Raw genomic sequence first — 21,820 nt, forward strand, 5'->3', positions numbered from 1 at the left:
ATTAACTGTTGGTTGAATAAAATTATTCCAAGTCAACAATAAAATAAACCTCGCCTTGGAACTGACCATTCAATCCTTTCTGCATTAAAGGGATACTTTATCTACTTCCCTAGAGTCAGATGAACTCGTGGATACCATTTGTATGTCTCTGCGTCCAGTATGAAGGAAGTTAGAGGTAGTTCCGCGAGCCAATGCTAACTAGTGTTAGCGCAATGACTGGAAGTCTATTGGCATCTACTAGCATGTTTGACATCGGACCTACCTGGATAAGTTTGGGGATGACCTCGTTAGTCCCGTTCTTGGCGCTGGGGGTGGCGGTGCTGACGTACTTCTTCTCCAGGAAGAAGGTGACCAGCCAGGTGATGAAGGCCACACGGGGAGCCAGGTACTGGTCTCTCGTACAGAACGTGCTCTCGTTGTTACGGGTCACCGGAACATACAGAGGCTTTGGTCTGTGGTGGGGGAGGTCTGGGGGAGGTAGGGAGAGGGAAGGGTCAGAGACACAGAGAGGGAAACGAGGGTGATATATACAGCAGGTGAAAGACACAGTGGGAGTTAGAGAAAGATAAGGATTTTACACGAGATCTAAACACGCTGCTCTTTCAGTCAACATCAGGTTCTTTTTGCTGTTACTGGCCATTATATGAAAATATTTAATTCAGCCCACAAAGTAACTGACCTGAACAACCCTGATAATTACAGTGAACCACAGCCTCGTGGACCAGGTTAATGTTGAAAGGATTTTAATTTCTATAATTCATGAAACCTCATTTAAACATGGGTTGAATACCTTTGAATTGACTGGCAATTAGCTAAAAATAGACATTCCCTCTCAGACAGAGTAGATCATTAGAACAGGGGAAATGGAGGAAAACATCAAGTTCATGACAAGATGTCTAAATTGCCTGGCCTCGGGAATCTGTGTGCATCGACTGTATTAATTAGCTTTTGGGTCAAGTTTTTGACTTGGCAAAGGCCTGTTGCTGCAATTATAAATTAGAACTTCTGACTTGCCTGGTTTAATAGAGGAGCATGATATTACGCTTCCCCTCAAAATTGTTTTATTTTTATCCAAAGCTGCTTCTTAGGAGAGTAGCTAATACCCAATTTGCATGCCACTTTAAAAAAATAAAAATAAATGTAAAAAGCTACCAGGAGTGTTAGAGTCAAGCTGCACATTCAGAATCTCAAATAGAGTAAGCTCTTGAGTTTTTGCAAATTGACCCACGGTGACATAACGGTATATATTTTAAAAAAAGACTGCTCATAGCAAAGGGAATTACAACCCTACATGCACGGACTCACCCACACCCACACACCCCTACCTAAAAGCGGCTTGTAAAGGTTGGTGAGCTTGGTGAAGGAGGGGAAGAGGTGAGGAAGGTAGTACTTCTTGAACAGACTGAAGAGAAACCTGAAGCCGGTATCCTGGTTGTCTTTGTTCTTCCACTCTAAACTGGACGCCTTTCAGACACAAAGAGGCAGACTGAGTCACAACACAGCCAGACAATAGGCCCCATACAAGCTTGGTACTGGACACATGACTTTGTTTTTACAGGAAAGAATTACCTCATCTGATTAGATTATGCATTTTGAAAGTATTCAACCAAGGCCACAGAGTGATCCAGTGTTGTCTAGGAAGGACAATGTTGTAGCAGGAGCCTCACCTGGACAACCATAAACTTGAGCAGGGTTTGGAGGATGTAGCAGGTCTGGTCGTCTGCCAGCTTCTCCCCTGGCACAGCTGGCACCAGCGGTGTAATCTCCTCAGGCACCACCTTGGCTGTTGAGCCAGAGAGAGAAACAGAGTGAAAGAGGGAATGAGGAGTGAAGACGGCCTTCATCTCACTCCAGCAGTCCAGTTCATGAAATAATCAGTGTAGTTCCCCAGGACCCAGACAATCCCAGTCAGCTGCCCCAGCTCAAATTGCACAACTTCCAGATGGCACTGAAACAGGTCTGAACAGCAAACTGAGACACATTCAACTGTAAGGACAGGGGACCAGAAGATGGAGCACCTTGGGGTGTGCTGAGCGTGTGTGTTTGGTTTTACTATCCTTGCGGGGACAAAGAGTCCAGGATAGTAAAACAAGGAAAATTCCGGACAACTGGGTACATTTTGCCGGTCCCCTCAAGGAAAAAGGCTATTTTAGGCTTAGGTGTTAGGCTTATGGGTTAAGGTTAAGGAAAATAGGATTTTGAATGGAAATCAATCGCTTGGTCCCGACAACGATAGTAAAAACAAATGTGTGTGAGAGACGCTGAGGGGTCTCACCATCGGGCGGGTTGGAGAAAGGGTTGTAGATGATGGTATCCAGGGTGCAGGGTCCTCTGGTGGAGGGCACAGCAGGGAAGCCTGGCACCAGGCAGGCGAAGATGAGGAACTGCTCCTCTGCACAGTTATTCTGCAGGGCCTGCAGCCACAGCAGGAACAGACGAATTCCCTCACATCTGATCTGCATGCAGGAGGACAGGGGACAGGTTACTGTACACGGAACAGGATCAGACTGCTCCGTCTCCTTCACAGTCACGTGGGAGTAACATGTGCAAGTTTGTGTTAGAAAACGCAAAACAAGTCTCACCTTGAACGAGTTTCCAGTGTGCAAAAGCTTTTTCAGAATAGAACCTGCAACGGAAAGCGAGAAAGCATGAAGAACAGAGGACAACCCTGACACCAACAAAAGAGATATGCCTTCCACCTGATGGGTACTAGAGACACAACACACTACTCTCTGCACATAGTTACACTTAACACAGAGAGACAAGCACGTCGGTCTGTTCCATCAGTAAATATTGACCTTGGGGGTGGTGATAAACCAGTCAGGGAGGGAAGGCTGCTCATTCTCCTGATGAAAATGAACATCAATTGCCTGGCGTGCAGTTATGAAGCCAATCAGGTCTGCGGTAATCAAATGAGACATTGCTCTGATTGCTAAATGCCTGCTTCCTCCACTCATCAGGTTAAATCAATGTGTTGGAAAAAATGAAGAATAAATTGCTTCCAATCCCAACTCCTAGGCTCCAAGAGATTGGAAATGAGACATAAGGAGAGATACATTTTCCACCAGGTGACGGTCTGTAAATGCTTGTTTCTCTAGTGGAGGGGGACCTAAAAAGACATCACTGGGCCCTGTCTTTCTGCATCTGACTATAAGTTCTACAGCTTATGGCGTTCCTTGTCCGTGTTGCTAATGAGTTTTGTCCTCTACCTACTTTGGGCAGCAGGGTCAATGATAGGCAACAGTTGTCTAGGTGAGGTGACTCCTTAAGCATGAGGCTAGGGAAGGAGGGACAGGTTTTAGCTGGTGTTCTGTGGACTAGGGAGCGTGTTTGTGGGCTGCCGAGGGAAGATGAGCCTCCATAGTGGGAGCAATAAGCCCCAGGGGTTGATCCGTGGCGACGATCTCTGCCTCGTCGCTTTAGGGAAACGGCTGACAAACAGAAGATTATAATTGAGGTTATCGCTGCTTGCGAGGCTGAAACCGAGCGACGCATAATTCAATTACCAATTTGCATTTCAAATGAAGCTCTCATTTGCATTTTTCATTTACCTCGCCTTCCGCGACTAATTATTTTCTTCTCACACAAACTGTTAAAGAGTGGTTGTGCTGATAATCTATGCTTCCGTGGTTTATTTCAGTGGTTGTCGTAACACAGGAGGGGACAGACCTTTGACTAATGTACCCATGCGGAAGAATGCAAATATTACCACTGTAGGCCTATTCAAGGAGGGTAGAGTGAGTACCAACTTAGAAACAGCTGATTCACTGGACATACCTATACTGTGGAACTGCCATCGACTGTAGACTCGTTCTGGTAGAAGTTGCAGAATTTTCTGGAGAAGATGGGAAGGAGCGTGTAAAATATTAGCACAAATGCCTGAAGTGTCTTTCTCCGTACAGACAAATCAGAACACAGAGACAGAGCAGATAAACCTGATCACAGATGGAGAGAGGACAGAATTATTTTTACTCGATAGGCTTTAAACAAGTCACATTTGCACACCACACACTAGACAGGGCCATGTTGCTAAGCTGCTCAGCCATACATCCTAAACAGAGCCCACTTTAAAAAAGCATAGCAGCCTTGTCAGTCAACCAGTAGTCACTGCTGTCCGTTCCTCCTCCTCCGTGTGTCTCTGGCCTGCTATAGGGGTGGCCCCGGTGACACGGGACAACGCTGGAAATGTCATCACCTCGCCAACCATGAAATTTACAACTCAATTAGAGCGTGTGACCTTTCAGCAGGCTATAATTACTCCTACACTGAGGGAGGGGTTAACTGGGTCCCTCTGGGGGGATAAAAAAAGAGACAGGGGGGTGAATTATGGGGGGGTGAGAAGAGAGGACACCACTGTGGAATGTGCAGTGTGTGGCGGCTGGTCCGGTAATGGCCAGTGGATTGTGGGTAATTGATGAACCACTTGGTAGAGCAACCCTACCCTGGCCTGCATGATAAAGCTCTGATCTGAGAGAGAGAGAGAGAGAGAGAGAGAGGACTCTGAACATTAAGTCCTCACCAGCAGTAGCTATACATGCAAACTGAATTTGCAGTGAGTCTTGAGAAATAGAGAATGAAGGGAGTCCACACATGCAGAGCACAGAGAAAGAGCGAGAGAGAGCAGATCCTGGATCAGTAGCCAAGAGGAGAGCAGCCATGCCACATTATGGCTTCCAAAACGCATCTCATGTTTCGAGTACAGCACATCTCAGTTTATCAACCCTCCCCCCACTCTGTATTTCTCCCCTCCTCCACCTCTCCTCTCGTTGTGCATCTCTCCTCGTGTCTACTCCACTCTCCGTCTAAATCCCTCTCCTTCTCAGTGATAGAAACAGAAATCTGACAGCCATCACTCCTGGTGTCCCTGTGTCCTGGTTGACTCCTCTCTGATCCAGAGCGTGACGATACATGTCCTTCTCTATTGCACCTTTCTATTGATCCCGGCTGGGATTAGACATGCCCAGCTCCCAGCACTGATGCTCTCCTTGGAGATGCAGACATTACTCTAGGTGGTAAAACAGTGGGGGGTAAGTCTAAGCCTGTGTGGTTTCCAGAGAGGGAGGGTGGTGTGTGTGTGTGTGTGTGTGTGTGTGTGTGTGTGTGTGTGTGTGTGTAACACCCACCCTTCGTCCAGGGGAAGGCAGGGAATGCAGAGCAGAAGCGGGGAGACTCCCCGCGGCGGTGGGAATGGCAGCCGCAACAATGGGACTTTACTGGCTGATATGAAGCACTGTGAGCCTGACAAAGGGGCTGAGCAGAGCGGGCTGACTGAGTTACTCTAATCTGGAGACGTACTCCAGGCATAAAGATGGGGTATTACGGAGGGACGCGTCCGACTCCAACCACATTTACATGATCCGTACTTAGGTTTCCAGCCACAGGGCGTACATGACACAGAATACACTTCTACCAGAGGTGTCCCACAAGGGCTTTCCAGCGCTCACAGACAGCCTCAGGGGAACTTTGAAGACTTTGTTTTTGTCATTGTACCCACTGATTTAAGCTTCACTTTGGTAGGATGTAACACCGCACCTGTGGAGTCTCTCATCCTTGTTTCGACGCAACAACGAGAAAAGTTGGTGAATAAGTCAACAGGATTCGGTGGAGTTTCAACTCATGTTAAGAGCGAGCGTACTTTCCAGGAAAACACGAATAAACTTTTCTTAAACCAGCCATATATGAGCCAGAGACAGTTTCTATAGGGCAGTCAGTCAGTGGAGTTGGGAGTGAACGGGCATGGCAGGCATGTGACCATCACAGCCCAGAGAGCCACAGCAGGCGAATAGAGCAGGGTCACAGTTCACTGTCATTTAATTCAACTATCGCGTGAACCTGCATTGAAAATGTTGGAATAACTCAAATGTGTAGGACAGTTCAGTAGATCACTAGGCCTTCACCACCTACAGTAGTGAAATAATATGTGACAGTAAAATGTCCGGTCATACAGTGGAAGACTGAAAATGTTTCCAGGCCAACCCCCACAGTGTAAACAGTGGATTACTCATTTACACTGAAACCAAATCACCAGCCGTTTGTAGAAGTAGATGCTGAGCTCAAATGATGACAGCCGATAAGACTATCAAATAGAAGTAGGCCTAATATGGATCTGATCAGATTGGTTAAGTGGCCTATCAAACGGAGTTCTTGCTTGCGCGATATGTACATTTGATCGTAACAAGCGTTTCAGACAGGCAATGTAGCACATATAACCAAAAAGGCATTAGTGAAACGGCTTCATACTACTCTCTGACCAGTAGGTGGCAGCAACAATACACTGTAGCTCTTCCTCAAGCTAATGATTACCAGTCCGATCAGTATTCACATATTCCACTGTTGTCAAAGTCAAAGCAAGCGGAATTCGCTGACCCTTACGTTTCATAGCAGGTCTTAAAAAAAAACCTTTTAATGATCAGCTAGGATTTGTTTTTGACAGGGCCGGCGAGTTCAACCCACTGCCAGTGAGGCAGAGTAGGCAAATAAGGCAAACCCAGTGACGGTTGCCTAATAGATACCCAGAGGTTTAGACCATAATAGCAACCTACAAAACGAAGGCCTAGACTACTACTCGACAGCAATGCATCAAATGACAAATCTAAACTCTCTAGTGGTCAGGTGAAGGCTGACATTTATGCTATTTGGCAGACACCTTATCCAAAGTCACTTACAGTCAATGCGTGCATACCTTTTGACACATGGGTGGCCCCGGCGGGAATCGAACCCACGACCATTGACTTTGCAAGCGCCAACGCTTGTAAATAAGCATTGATACTTGCACCACAAGTCTCCTGCAGAAGATCTGACAATCCTAATCCAAACCGGAGAGGAGGAAAAACACACAATGGCTCCATGTACATTCTCCTGAAGGATGTTGGCTAGTAGAAAACAAGCCAATAAAAAGCCATTGAGCTCTTTCACCCTTGATGCGGACGAAGGGAGAGATGAGGCCATTAACCCAGAGGAGAGGTATTGACGGGCAGCCACAATACAGGTTGACATTATTTTATTCATGACCTACTTGGAACATTCACATTTACATACCCAGCATTTTAATGGGTCGGCTCTGCAGCGAGCGGTTAAACTGACATCAATCACGGCCAATCGTCTGCCCCCGTGAGCGACGGCAGAGACTAGCACAGTAAATCACGAGAGCTGTGTAAATCGAGCTCGTTCCTCTCCTCCATGTCCTCTTGCCTTCATAACATGATTACCGTCCTGTCTATACTACAGCACTGACTGGAGAGTAGGCTGGCCTGAGTCCCAAGGGTCTACACACAGACAACCACAGTGTTCAGTTGCTGGCTGATATCCAAAAATAGTGGAGAAAAGTAACATCAATTTAGCTCTCACAGAGCTCTCCTTTTCTATCTGCTCTCCTTTACCCAAAGGCATATTTGTTGCATCAAATAAGGTATATTAAAAACCCTCTGAGCACCACCCTATTGAAGTGTATTCTGGACAGACTGGGGCTTTCCCAGTCTGTAGGTCAGAGCAACCTTGAGCTCAGAGTGGTGAGTCAGGGACTGGGTGGCGGATGGCTGGGCTTAAAGTGGTGAGTCAGGGGCCGGGTGACGGATGGCTGGGCTCAGAGTGGTGAGTCAGGGGCCGGGTGACGGATGGCTGGGCTCAGAGTGGCGAGTCAGGGGCTGGGTGACGGATGGCTGGGCTCAGAGTGGCGAGTCAGGGACTGGGTGGCGGATGGCGGATGGCTGGGCTTAAAGTGGTGAGTCAGGGACTGGGTGATGGATGGCTGGGCTCAGAGTGGTGAGTCAGGGACTGGGTGACGTATGCTGGGCTCAGAGTCAGGTCGCTGCCCGGATACTGGGGAAGCAGACACACACACACTTCACTCGGAGGTCCCCTGGTTACAGAACCACAGGGCCACAGCCAGTCTCAAAACCCCGAAACTGGTCAGAACCACAGCCAGTCTCACAACCCCTAACCTGGTCAGAACCACAGCCAATCTCACAACTCCTAACCTGATCAGAACCACAGGGCCACAGCCAATCTCACAACCCCTAACCTGGTCAGAAACACAGGGCCACAGCCAGTCTCACAACCCCTAACCTGGTCAGAACCACAGCCAATCTCACAACTCCTAACCTGATCAGAACCACAGGGCCACAGCCAATCTTACAACCCCTAACATGGTCAGAACCACAGGGCCACAGCTTATCTCACAACCTCTAAACTGGTCAGAACCACATCCAGTCTCACAACCCCTAACATGGTCAGAACCACAGCCAATCTCACAACCCTAACCTGGACAGAACCACATCCAGTCTCACAACCCCTAAACTGGTCAGAACCACATCCAGTCTCACAACCCTTAACATGGTCAGAACCACAGGGCCACAGCCAGTCTCACAACACCTAACCTGGTCAGAACCACAGCCAGTACCACAACCCCTAACCTGGTCAGAACCACAGCCAGTACCACAACCTCTAACCTGGTCAGAATCACAGGGCCACAGCCAGTCGCACAACCCCTAAACTGGTCAGAACCACAGACAGTCTCACAACACCTAACCTGGTCAGAACCACAGCCAGTACCACAACCCCTAACCTGGTCAGAACCACAGCCAGTACCACAACCTCTAACCTGGTCAGAATCACAGGGCCACAGCCAGTCGCACAACCCCGAGATCAACAAAACTGTATTTTATCTATGATTGAAATGCACTGTATTCAAACTTGTGTACTGCACACAAAAATAACTTAATTTTTATGTGTGCCTCTCACGAATTTCCAATGATGTCCTGTCCACTGACCCTGTCACCTCTGCCATGAGGGAGGGTAAATAACCATGAGTCAGTGGGTTTGGGAGTCCTGTCATGTGACCACAGAGCTCCCGTCTTGTGACAATGACGCCAGAGGTCTAGAGCGATGTCCCATGACTTCCACCTACATACACTTGCTGTATTTAGTGCCGCTCTCCCACAGCGTTCCTCAACTGTTCCTCATCCACCTACTCAAATGTGCTGCAATTTGTCGGTACAGCAGGAAATGATCTGTAATTAGTTGAAAAGTGTGAAGACTGATGCTGATGTTCTGTATCTACACTGACTGTACAAAACATGCATGAACACCTCTTCTTCCACGACACAGACTGACCAGGTGAATCTATGATCCCCTATTGATGTCACCTGTTAAATCCACTTCAAATCAGTGTAGATGAAGGGGAGGAGACAGGTTAAAGAATCATTTGTAAGCCTTGAGACTAGCCGTGGACTGTGTATGTGTGCCATTCAGAGGGTGAATGGACAAGACAAAAGATTGTGCCTCTGAACGGGGTATGGTAGTAGGTGCCAGGCTCACCGCTTTGAGTGCGTTAAGAACTGCAACGCTGCTGGGTTTTACAGGCTCAACAGTTTCCTGTGTGTATCAAGAACGGTCCACCACCCAAAATACATCCAACCAACTTGACACAACTGTGGGAAGCATTGGAGTCAACATTGTAGAGTCCATTCCCCGACCAATTGAGGCTATTCTAAAGCCAAAACGGGGTGCAACTCAATATTAGGAAGGTGTTCACACACACACAACCTAAAGCATCTACATCCAGTGTGGCCTCGACATATGAACAACTGCAAGGACGTTGTCATTGGCTGATTAGCCCACTTGTAGGCTAGGGGCAGATACTGTGCAGTCAGTGTGTACCTATTCTAGTGTGTAGTGTCCGCTGCAGTGGCCTAGCCAAAGCCTGCTCCCTCTTGGCAGTGAAGACACAGAGGAAAGTGAGGAAGTGATGGGAAGAGGCAGGCCAGGGCTGGGAGAAAGCAGCCGTTATGCCCACTGCCAATCTGAGAGTGAAGGCAGGCAAGTGTTTCATGGGAGGCAGCCAGGGTCGATCAAGTTCAACAGAGGTGGTATTCACAGCATGACTTAGCAAACACGCAGCGTGTAGTGCAGCCCTCTGTCCTCAGCTTCTATGTCACGCTGCGACATCTACTCTGACGGTTGCCTTTGATCGTGTGATACGCAGTTAATGTGATGCGTCTGGCTGAGAGGACTCGGTCCATTGCTGTTGTGCATTAGATCTGTGCGTGAGATCATTCAAGAGAAAACAGGCATTTGACTGTGGCACTCATAGGTTGTCCAAAACATGGACTGAATAAGGAACGGCACAGACAACGGTTCGGTATTGCCAGGGGCAGGTATTGATTAGGCTGGTTACTGAACTCTTTAACTGTGCGTGTTAGGAGGTGTATTGAAGGGCAGACGTACAGGTATGCTATGACATTTTGTGTCTGTGGCATGAAGAGCAGTACACAGGCTCTCTTGCGCCTCATCATACTGTGGTGTAACCACACACACACACACACACTACACGTCAGTGCAACAGCGCAAGCTGCGCCTGACAATGCCACCACACACAGAGAGGGCAGGGAGGTGGCGGGAGACGACGCCAGGGGGTGGGGGTGCTGCGTTGAGGGAGAACAGAAAAACCCATTACCCCTCTAGCAGGCACTGCTACACAGAGGATGACCCCCCCCCCCACCCAAACCACCCTCAGAAAAGGGGGCTCACATACCGCACCACCGTGACAGTAAGGTCATCTCCACAGCACAGCCAGGTCAAAACAACAACACGATGGGGACACGTCAAGCAGGCCCAGATATGGGGTCTTAGTTTGACGGATGGGGAATCTGTAGCCTAGTTTCTCATCTTTCCTTGGAGAGCGGAGACAACTGGAGCTAGGAGCTTGGAGATCGGAGACAACTGGAGCTAGGAGCTTGGAGAGCGGAGACAACTGGAGCTAGGAGCTTGGAGAGCGGAGACAACTGGAGCTAGGAGCTTGGAGAGCGGAGACAACTGGAGCTAGGAGCTTGGAGATCGGAGACAACTGGAGCTAGGAGCTTGGAGATCGGAGACAACTGGAGCTAGGAGCTTGGAGACAACTGGAGCTAGGAGCTTGGAGATCGGAGACAACTGGAGCTAGGAGCTTGGAGATCGGAGACAACTGGAGCTAGGAGCTTGCTACCTTTAGTGAGGTATCGGGAGACTTACAGGGATGAATTCAGGAAGTGGGTTATTGAAGGCAGAGAGATTCTTTATTCTTGGCCCGTTTGTCAAATCGAATTAAAAAGTGTGTCACAAAGTGTGGAGTCACTAATGGCTTTATCCTTGCAGTCATCCAGTCACACACCCACCTCTGTGCTGTCTGGGGATGACTTTATGGTTGATGGACGAGCCTAACTAAAACTGATGATACAGACCTGCTACACTACTAGGGGCATTGCAGTTCCCAGCACAAGATGTCGGCAATTTGAATCTGATCCAAAAGTAAGAGTACAAAGACACAGCACAGAAGGGCCCCGACAACAGGCACATGCCCTCCCTTGAGAACAGAAGGAAATAAACCTGTGCACACCTTCAAAACCTTCTTCTGGGAACTTATTTCCAGGCCTTTTCTACTGTACAAATCTATCCCCTTACACTGTGAAGTGAATGCTTTCTTTGGGGGCCGGACACAAAACGACACCCATAGGTGCCAGGCGTACGCTCGCAGATAGACCTGGTATATCAAGTCCGTACTGTTATAAACAGCCACGTACGATCCCACATGTCTAATCTAGCAGCTCAGAGAGAAGGGAACACAGTGTGTCAGTTGAGGATCAAAGCTGTTCGTATCGGTCCTGTACACACCACTCAGTGAGCTTATCTTCTCGGCACACTGTAAAAGCACACGGGGCTAAAGGGGAACACTCTTGGGTTAAGCTGCTTTCAATATTAGTTCTTTTTCAAAGGATAACCTAGAAATATTTTTTTTAAAGGCATGTGGAATCCGAGGCCATATGACTGGGCGCGTGTGGAGGGAGACAGACTTCTCATGCTGCGGAGGGAGGCAGAGAAAGCCAGACTGAAGCCTAGCTTCGTGCCACATGAACAGACAGAGAGCACTTCCTGTCAATACCGGGTTGGATGTCAGCTTGACTGGAGCCCAGGTTTTTAAAATGTACGGAGAGAGGAGTTCAGTCAGGTGAAAGTCAGGTATCACAAATACAGTTTGAACTCCGTTGGTGAAGTTCTCGCTCAACAGTCAATACAGGAGAAAGACTGTAAGCAGCCGACTGTCAATAACACAGGATATCACGTACACCTGCGATACCAGCATGCTAATAAAGCACAATATATATAGCATGTTCTGCACCTCACACCCATAAGTTTGCGAATAACAAGCCAAACGCAGTCCACATATGGGGATACATTTTATGTAAAATGATAATAAATTGAAGATGTCTGGGTAGCTCTCAGACAGAGTGGAGAAGGGACAGGCAACTTGGACTGGAGTGGGAGCCACAAAAAATCTGAACTCATCATGAGGGGCCACAGTGGCTGCCAGTTGCCCGTCCCTGGAGTAGAGTATATGGCCTGCTGACACCGTTTAGCCTCGATCTCACACAGAGACCAGTGGGCCCATGTCCAGACCTCAGCCCTGGGCTCCTCTTCCTCTGTCCTGCCCTGCTAGAATGACCTCTGTCGACACAGTGAGAAGAACACTCCCTCACACACACAGACTCCATTTCCACTGAAAGGATCTTGACATATGCTCTCTTCTAGCTTCTCTCCACCAGAGACTGACAGCTTGTATTGTTTGTATTGGAAACTGCCTGTTTGTATTGGAAACTGGAGCTGCTGTTTGAGTGGGAAAACAAGGTGGGGGACTTTAACCTCCAGGAGAAGCACCAGACTGGAGAATGACATCAGTCAAGCTGTTTATAAACCGTGTAGCCCACACATCACTCATCTCTACTGAACAAAAACCCTGCAAATGAATACAGTACACAGCAAGGTTTTTGCCATCTCTGTGTGCTGCCTTCAACACGGGTGAAAAACAATCAAGCAGGGTTTATTTATTCCTTAAAAAAAACCTTTCCTTTTCTATTTGAGGTCAATTCAGGAAGTAGGCAGGCAGGTCGAATTAGCACCAAGGAAACGGTGTTGGCCCCTCCCTTCAGCTGACTGCAGAGCTGAGTAAACAGGTTGAAATGCTGTAACCACAGAGACAGATCTGATCCATGTCTATGGCTGGAACTGTCACTAGACATCAGACAGGGAATCATCAACATAATTCAGAACAGAAAGGTACAGCAACTTACTTCAAAAATAAAGAGGATAGAGTCCAGCTCCTCCCTCTGAGATTTGTTCCCTGAAAGAGAGAAAAGAGTCAGTTTCATCCATAACAGAGGAAAGACAGTTCAACATTGGGGTTTGGAACCTGTCAGAAATGTGTAGTTCATTTCACTTCAGTGGTTTCCAAACTTCCTTCTGTAGTCCAGCATCTTCTTATCATCCAGATCAATTTTGTAAGTCCTAATTGATCACAACACTGGGGATGCGAGTTCTCTCTTACAATGAAGTGAGACATATTGACTTGGATGAGAACTGGCAGGCTCTGCAGCTCTCTAGGGCCAGGATGAATGTGACTAACGTACTTCATCATTCCAAAGCCCTGACAGTTGTGTGACTTTCATGATCTTGTCTGTGTACTATAAACCCTTCACAGTGTGTGTGTGTGTGTAAGTAAAATATCTCTACGAGTTATGAGCACTACAACGAGGCAGCTGCTGGTATACCGGCAGTCACTTCCTCCCAAGGTCATGATCAAAATAGAGCTTGGGTCTGAAGCTGTGAGGAGGACAACGCGGAAGCTGAAGTCATCCCTCTCAACCATGTCATCAGAACAGTGCTTTAAAGAGTAGTGAGAATGGGGGAAGTGGAGGGGGTTAATTATTGAAGGCCCTACGATGGAGCATGCATTAAACATGGAGGTAGTCACGCAGGGCTCAGTAAGTGCTAGAAGGGGACTTGGGGAGAAGACCCACAGAGGGGTGTGCGTTACAGAGCCCATTCATCAACAAACAGACTGACAGCAGGGGGGGGGGGGGGGGGGGGGGGTAGAGAAGGCCCTGTCCAGAAACCACCCCTGGCTGTGCCGTACCCACTAAGTACTTAGATCGGAGGGTAGTGTAGCGCCACCTTGGGTTAGATAACGGGCCAGATCAAGCTTTTCTCCTCCCTCTATCTAAACGAGTTTACCTAGAGTACATGTCTCTGAGAATCCTGCACTAAACTCAAGGAGTAATGTCAGTGTGGAGTGTGGTATGTGTTCTGAGAAGGAGAGGGTTCTGGGAAATGTACGGTTGCTGTGATGCACTTTCTAGGTTATTGTTAGCTCCCAGCGATACTAATCCAGGGTTTCCCAAAGAGAAGTACTGCAGAGGTCTGCATCCAGATCTGAAAATATTATTATTATGCATTTAGATGTTTTTTAGGAATATTGCTAGCAACAAACTCAAAAGTTTGTAGGGTACAATATAATATTATTCATCCATAATTTATGTTCTTAAACCCTGAGATGCACAACATGGGCCTGGGAGGCTCACAGGGATATTGGTATCCACAGCACTCAATCGTTGATTAATTTCGTCAACTCCATTCTTCCTGTATTCACCAAAAATGTTGTTCTCTGCACCAAGGCAACATGTGTAGAATTGCGGGAAATTAGATTGGAAACTGCAAAATGTTCTCTCTGATGCCAAGAGGGGGGCATTTAAAATGTTCTTTCCCAGGACCCGAGACTTGATTAGTCCGGCCAGGCACGGCAGAAGTCAAGGTAAAAACTGCTTATATTTTTTATGCACTCTAAAGTCAGAGTTGTGTTGTGATATTATGAGGAGGTACCTGATGAATTTGCTATCACAGAAGGGGTCCCAGACGCAAGAAAGCTTGAGACCCCCTGTACTAATAAACACTTTCTACTCTGGAACATTTTACACATTCTGTTGTGTACAGACAGAAGATATACAAATATACAGTTGAAGTCGGAAGTTGACATACGCCTTAGCCAAAAACATTTAAACTCAGTTTCACAATTCCTGACATTCAATCCTAGTAAAAATTCCCTGTCTTAGGTCAGTTAGGATCACCACTTTATTTTAAGAATGTGAAATGTCAGAATAATAGTAGAGAGAATTATTTCTTTCAGCTTTTATTTCTTTCATCACATTCCTAGTGGGTCAGAAGTTAACATGCACTCAATTAGTATTTGGTAGCATTGCCTTTAAATTGTTTAACTTGGGTCAAACGTTTCGGGTAGCTTTCCACAAGCTTCCCACAATAAGTTACGTGAATTTTGGCCCATTCCGCCTGACAGAGCTGGTGTAACTGAGTCATGTTTGTAGGCCTCCTCTCACACACACGGTTTTTCAGTTCTACCCACAAATGTTCTATAGGATTGAGGTCAGGGCTTTGTGATGGCCACTCCAATACCTTGACTTTGTTGTCCTTAAGCCATTTTGCCACAACTTTGGAAGTATGCTTGGGGTCATTGTCCTTTTGGAAGACCCATTTGCGACCAAGCTTTAACTTCCTGACAGATGTCTTGAGATGTTGCTTCAATATAGCCACGTAATTTTCCTTCCTCGTGATGTCATCTATTTTGTAAAGTGCACCAGTCCCTCCTGCAGCAAAGCACCCCCACAACATGATGCTGCCACCACCGTGCTTCACGATTGGGATGGTGTTCTTCGGCTTGCAAGCCTCACCTTTTTTCCTCCAAACATACCGATGGTCATTATGGCCAAACAGTTCTATTTTTGTTTCATCAGACCAGAAGACATTTTTCCAAAGAGTACGCTCTTTGTCCCCATGTGCAGTTGCAAACCGTAGTCTGGCTTTTTTATGACGGTTTTGCTGAACAGGTTATGTTGATATAGGACTCGTTTTACTGTGGATATAGATACTTTTGTACCCGTTTCCTGCAGCATCTTCAGAAGCCCTTTGCTGTTGTTCTAGGATTGATTTGCACTTTTCGCACCAAAATACGTTCATCTCTAGGAGACAGAACGTGTCTCCTTCCTGAATGGTATGATAGCTGCGTGGTCCCATGGTGTTTATACTTGTGTACTATTGTTTGTACAGATGAACATGGTACCTTCAGGCGTTTGGAAATTGCTCCCAAGGATGAACCAGACTTGTGGAGGTCTACAATTTGTTTTCTGAGGTCTTGGCTGATTTATTTAGATTTTCCCATGATGAAGAGCAAAGAGGCACTGAGTTTGAAGGTAGGCCTTGAAATACATCCACAACTCCAATTGACTCAAATTATGTCAAAAAGCCATGACAAGCTGTTTAAAGGCACAGTTAACTTAGTGTATGTAAACTTCTGACCCACTGGAATTGTGATACAGTGAATTATAAGTGAAATAATCTGTCTGTAAAATTTTGGGGGGAAAATTACTTCGGACATCTACTTTGCCCATGACACAACAGACTTGCCAAAACTATAGTTTGTTTACAAGAAATTTGCAGAGTGGTTGAAAAACTAGTTTTAAGGACTCCAACCTAAGTGTATGTAAACTTCTGACTTCAACAGTATGAAACCAACCGTAAAATAATGACATTTCTATAGTTCCCCAGAATCCCCACTGTGGGCTGAGGTGGTGTTAAATTCAATTTCAACATGTAGTACATAAGCTCTACATCTTCAAAATCAGACATGCTTTTAAGTTATCTACCCAGTAGGTCCCTCAGGTCCTCTGGCACTGGCCTTTTAACTTTACCAAAGCCTAGAACCAAGAGGCATGGAGAGACAGCCTTTAGTTACTATGCTCCCAGCCTCTGGAATAGCCTGCCAGAGAACCTGAGGGAGGCCGAAACTGTGGAAATATTTAAAAGAGATCTTAAAACACATTTTTAGCTTTTCTAGTCTTTCAGTTTTTATTGTGATTCTTTAGTTTTTTATCCTCATGTTTGTTGTGTAGTAAATATATATAAATTTAAAAAGAAATGTAAGTAGCTTTTCCTGTGAAGTACATTGTGTTGCATTCATGTCTGAAATGTAGTATATAAATAAAGCTCGATTTGATTTAGGGTTTTGTGCCTCGTCTTTTTCACCTCTGAATGGTCCCAAAATCACTGATCGTCACCTTGGTTGCACACTCAAATCATTAACCTGCTGCAATGCAATACCAGATCTGAATTTATGTTAATCTAATTGGCTTTGAACAGCTAAGGGAAGTCATGGAATGAAAACTACAACCCCCTTGCAGAATTGAACACACCGGCTCTGAACGAGCTGAAAACGTCATTACCCTGCTAATTATACACTCTACTAATGGGGTAGTTTACCCAGCTAGTTATACACTCTACTAATGGGGTAGTTTACCCAGCTAGTTATACACTCTAGTACTGGGGTAGTTTACCCAGCTAGTTATACACTCTACTACTGGGGTAGTTTACCCAGCTAGTTATACACTCTACTACTGGGGTAGTTTACCCAGCTAGTTATACACTCTACTACTGGGGTAGTTTACCCAGCTAGTTATACACTCTACTACTGGGGTAGTTTACCCAGCTAGTTATACACTCTACTACTGGGGTGGTTTACCCAGCTAGTTATACACTCTACTACTGGGGTAGTTTACCCAGCTAGTTATACACTCTACTACTGGGGTAGTTTACCCAGCTAGTTATACACTCTACTACTGGGGTAGTTTACCCAGCTAGTTATACACTCTACTACTGGGAAGCTTACCCAGCAAGTTATACACTCTACTAATGGGGTAGTTTACCCAGCTAGTTATACACTCTACTAATGGGGTAGTTTACCCAGCTAGTTATACACTCTACTAATGGGGTAGTTTACCCAGCTAGTTATACACTCTACTACTGGGGTAGATACTGGGGTAGTTTACCCAGCTAGTTATACACTCTACTAATGGGGTAGTTTACCCAGCTAGTTATACACTATTACTGGGGTAGTTTACCCAGCTAGTTATACACTCTACTAATGGGGTAGTTTACCCAGCTAGTTATACACTCTACTACTGGGGTAGATACTGGGGTAGTTTACCCAGCTAGTTATACACTATTACTGGGGTAGATACTGGAGTAGTTTACCCAGCTAGTTATACACTCTACTAATGGGGTAGTTTACCCAGCTAGTTATACACTCTACTACTGGGGTAGTTTACCCAGCTAGTTAAACACTCTACTAATGGGGTAGTTTACCCAGCTAGTTATACACTCTACTACTGGGGTAGATACTGGGGTAGTTTACCCAGCTAGTTATAAACTCTACTACTGGGGTAGATACTGGGGTAGTTTACCCAGCTAGTTATACACTATTACTGGGGTAGATACTGGGGTAGTTTACCCAGCTAGTTATACACTCTACTAATGGGGTAGTTCACCCAGCTAGTTATACACTCTACTACTGGGGTAGATACTGGGGTAGTTTACCCAGCTAGTTATACACTCTACTACTGGGGTAGTTTACCCAGCTAGTTATACACTCTACTACTGGGGTAGATACTGGGTTAGTTTACCCAGCTAGTTATACACTCTGCTACTGGGGTAGATACTGGGGTAGTTTACCCAGCTAGTTATACACTCTACTACTGGGGTAGATACTGGGTTAGTTTACCCAGCTAGTTATACACTCTGCTACTGGGGTAGATACTGGGGTAGTTTACCCAGCTAGTTATACACTCTACTACTGGGGTAGATACTGGGGTAGTTTACCCAGCTAGTTATACACTCTACTACTGGGGTAGTTTACCCAGCTAGTTATACACTCTACTACTGGGGTAGATACTGGGGTAGTTTACCCAGCTAGTTATACACTCTACTAATGGGGTAGTTCACCCAGCTAGTTATACACTCTACTACTGGGGTAGATACTGGGGTAGTTTACCCAGCTAGTTATACACTCTACTACTGGGGTAGTTTACCCAGCTAGTTATACACTCTACTACTGGGGTAGATACTGGGTTAGTTTACCCAGCTAGTTATACACTCTGCTACTGGGGTAGATACTGGGGTAGTTTACCCAGCTAGTTATACACTCTACTACTGGGGTAGATACTGGGTTAGTTTACCCAGCTAGTTATACACTCTGCTACTGGGGTAGATACTGGGGTAGTTTACCCAGCTAGTTATACACTCTACTACTGGGGTAGATACTGGGGTAGTTTACCCAGCTAGTTATACACTCTACTACTGGGGTAGTTTACCCAGCTAGTTATACACTCTACTACTGGGGTAGATACTGGGTTAGTTTACCCAGCTAGTTATACACTCTGCTACTAGGGTAGTAGTCATAGGCCCTGTTTTAAAACACACACACAGGCAGCACACCCTTCCTTACCTTTTTGCTTTAAGTTACTTTCCAGTGTAATGAAATTTTCATAGAAGATAAAATAAATCTGCGAACAGTTGCTTTCGAAGAAGGTCTTCAATTCACTCTTCTCAATGATATCTGCAAAAGGAAACAGACAGAAACACACACCGTCAGATCAATTTTCAACTGCCAGACAAACAAAACACAAGGATTGTTGTTTAGTGAAACTGGCCAAAATGTAAAAATCGCTGCCATTACAGTCTAACAATGTAAGATTCCAGTGAGAAGAGTATCCATAATTCTCTCCCGTGTCTCAATCAAACATATGTTGTCATACATAAATCAGAAGCTTAAACATCCTTCGTAATTCAGTGGATGTGAGGATTTACATAACAGCACACCAAGGGGTTTGAGAGGGAAAACGTCTAATTAGGCTGGCCCACCATGCTATAAAGAAAGCGGTTAACTCCGTGGATGCTGTCTGTTTAAATGGTGCAGATCATTAAAAGGGGGGGATACACGTGGCTGAGTGGAGGACGGAATCCCCAAGGAGCATCACTGATGAGCAGGGACATACTGAGGTACAGGGGAGGGCAGAGCCATAGAATTTTAACTGAGAGCGTAGGCCTCGCTCTATGAGGACAGGCCCATTACACATCTGTCAACGGGACTTCACTAGCGCAAGCTGTTTCCAATTTCAGAATCTGGGACAACCTTACTTTAACCTACATTCCGTACAACTCTCCTCCAATCCTCTGCATAACACCTTGATTCAACCATGTTTTTTTGTCTTTGTTTGTTTGTTAAATTAGTTGAAATTAAACTAATAGCTCACCAAACTGTAAAAGCTCTTAGCCATGTGTGGTGTGTGAGCGGTGCTGTGCTGGTGGTTGAGGGTGATCTGTTATGGAGATGGGGAGAGAGTGTAGAGGTTTCCAAGGCCAGGGTCGAGGCATGTTGACCTCAGGTGATGTCTGGGGGAACAGGACCAGCAGCAGTCATACATGCACAGTAGGTCTTGGCTAGCTCTAGCCTGCTAGCAGATCTATTCTTTAAGTCTTCTTGTATTCGCTGGCATGCTAAAAAAAAACATGACAAAGATGACCAAAAAGCACATCGCTCTGCGACCACGCTAGAATGTCATCATGTTCCTATAAGGATGTAAACCAATTAGACTTCTTCCCCCTAATTGAGCCATTAAGATTCACCTTCTGTTGAGGCTCTAGTCTGTCCTGGTCCTCAGTTGTGTTCAATACACCATCAACCACCAGTCAACTGGACGGGGCCCGAACCTAGCCCAGATAGTCTCCAGTAAATGGCTCAGGGGGACTGCTGGTAGTTGTATCCAGCCAGCCACTGTGGGACAATGACAGTGATTTATGTGATTTATGTTTGCCCCCAGATTAAAACACTGATAATGAAGAATCATGGATATCGCCCTGGCAATAGAGTTTGAACCGGTGTTCCATGGATCTGGCCCACAGTTAAAGGCAAACAACGGCCATCACAGAGTAACTGGTCCTGGATGAGACCGGAGCTGCTCTTTGTCCTTAGTTCTCAGGTTAATCTGACTGCAGCTCTGATTGAATCGAAAGATATATATATATATCAGGCCTTATTCTCACAATCATCTGCAACAGAGTGGAAATGCAGCACCACAATACTAGGTTAACTATTAAAACCATAATAATAACAACAACAACAACACAGCAGAAGAAGCAGAGTAGCCCATTTTATACAGCAGTATTCCCATGTGACACTGTCCTTTTAATACCGGCAGCAAAAGAGGGAAAACAGTAGCACATAAATCAGTGAAATGTTGGGACTAGGGGGGGGAGATGACAACACAAGAAAATGTAGAGCAGAGATGACCATTCTCCAGCCTGCATACTCCTCCTTTCATTACATTCTGCAGATCCCCGACCAGATATAGACAGATTTCCAAATCCTTAAGCAATGTTTACAAAATAAGAGAGTACTCGATCAGGTTAAACATCACACTTGACCTGACTGCCCTAAGCAGTGTGCTAAAAACAACAGCATGGCAAATAAGTCTCCTTCACACAAAGTGTCATATTTCACAACCAGGGAAATTCCATTCAGTTCCTAATAACACACTGGCATAATACCCTTTCCTGCACACGTTCACTAGCAAACTAAGCACTTTCGAAAGATTGTGAATCCTTTGGGGGGGGGGGGGGGTTTAACACTGCCTCTCTCCCGACATCCATCTCATCTCCCCCTCTCTCATTTGGCATGCTGGTGCTGGTATGCAGTCACTGAGCTAAATCACTGTCCTTTAAGTTCACACCACGCTGTCATACCAGGTCGCAATTGTAAATGAGAACTTGTTCTCAACTTGCCTACCTGGTTAAATAAAGGTAAAATAAATCAAATAAAAAAATACTTAGAACACACACACACCTCAGTCCATCAATACAAAACTCAGTGTCTGCTTTAAGTCGTCTGCATGCTTCCCAGCCAAAACAGTTCGGAACAGTTTGTGCATATATTATGACAACATTGTGACGTTTTTGTTTGTTTAGGACTTCAGCAAGGTTTTTTGGGGGGCTGTTCGGGCACACATTTGATGTATTTTTCCTCTCAAGGCAAGCCCAAGTCAAACGCCCAAGTCTATGTCCCCATTGGCAATTGGTCAACCGTAGGAATTCTTCAATAATGTGCCTGCTGTCA

General features: G+C 45.9%; 1 protein-coding gene across 4 annotated transcripts in view; it reads right to left on the reverse strand.

Annotated features, from left to right (window-relative positions):
- Nucleotides 1-21,820, reverse strand: part of LOC109903954 (Ral GTPase activating protein catalytic subunit alpha 2) — a 137,794-nt gene that overhangs the window by 88,025 nt on the left and 27,949 nt on the right. For all 4 annotated transcript variants that reach the window (XM_031788261.1, XM_031788265.1, XM_031788263.1 and 1 more), the window contains exons 2-9: nucleotides 19,154-19,264; nucleotides 13,101-13,150; nucleotides 3,778-3,835; nucleotides 2,583-2,626; nucleotides 2,276-2,456; nucleotides 1,668-1,783; nucleotides 1,326-1,464; nucleotides 263-468 (exon numbers count right to left, since the gene is read on the reverse strand). In XM_031788261.1, coding sequence (XP_031644121.1) covers nucleotides 263-468; nucleotides 1,326-1,464; nucleotides 1,668-1,783; nucleotides 2,276-2,456; nucleotides 2,583-2,626; nucleotides 3,778-3,835; nucleotides 13,101-13,150; nucleotides 19,154-19,264 — 905 coding nt within the window. The remainder of the gene's footprint in view (nucleotides 1-262; nucleotides 469-1,325; nucleotides 1,465-1,667; nucleotides 1,784-2,275; nucleotides 2,457-2,582; nucleotides 2,627-3,777; nucleotides 3,836-13,100; nucleotides 13,151-19,153; nucleotides 19,265-21,820) is intronic.

This window comes from Oncorhynchus kisutch, linkage group LG14 (genome assembly GCF_002021735.2).
Source record: "Oncorhynchus kisutch isolate 150728-3 linkage group LG14, Okis_V2, whole genome shotgun sequence".
Taxonomy (NCBI): domain Eukaryota; kingdom Metazoa; phylum Chordata; class Actinopteri; order Salmoniformes; family Salmonidae; genus Oncorhynchus; species Oncorhynchus kisutch.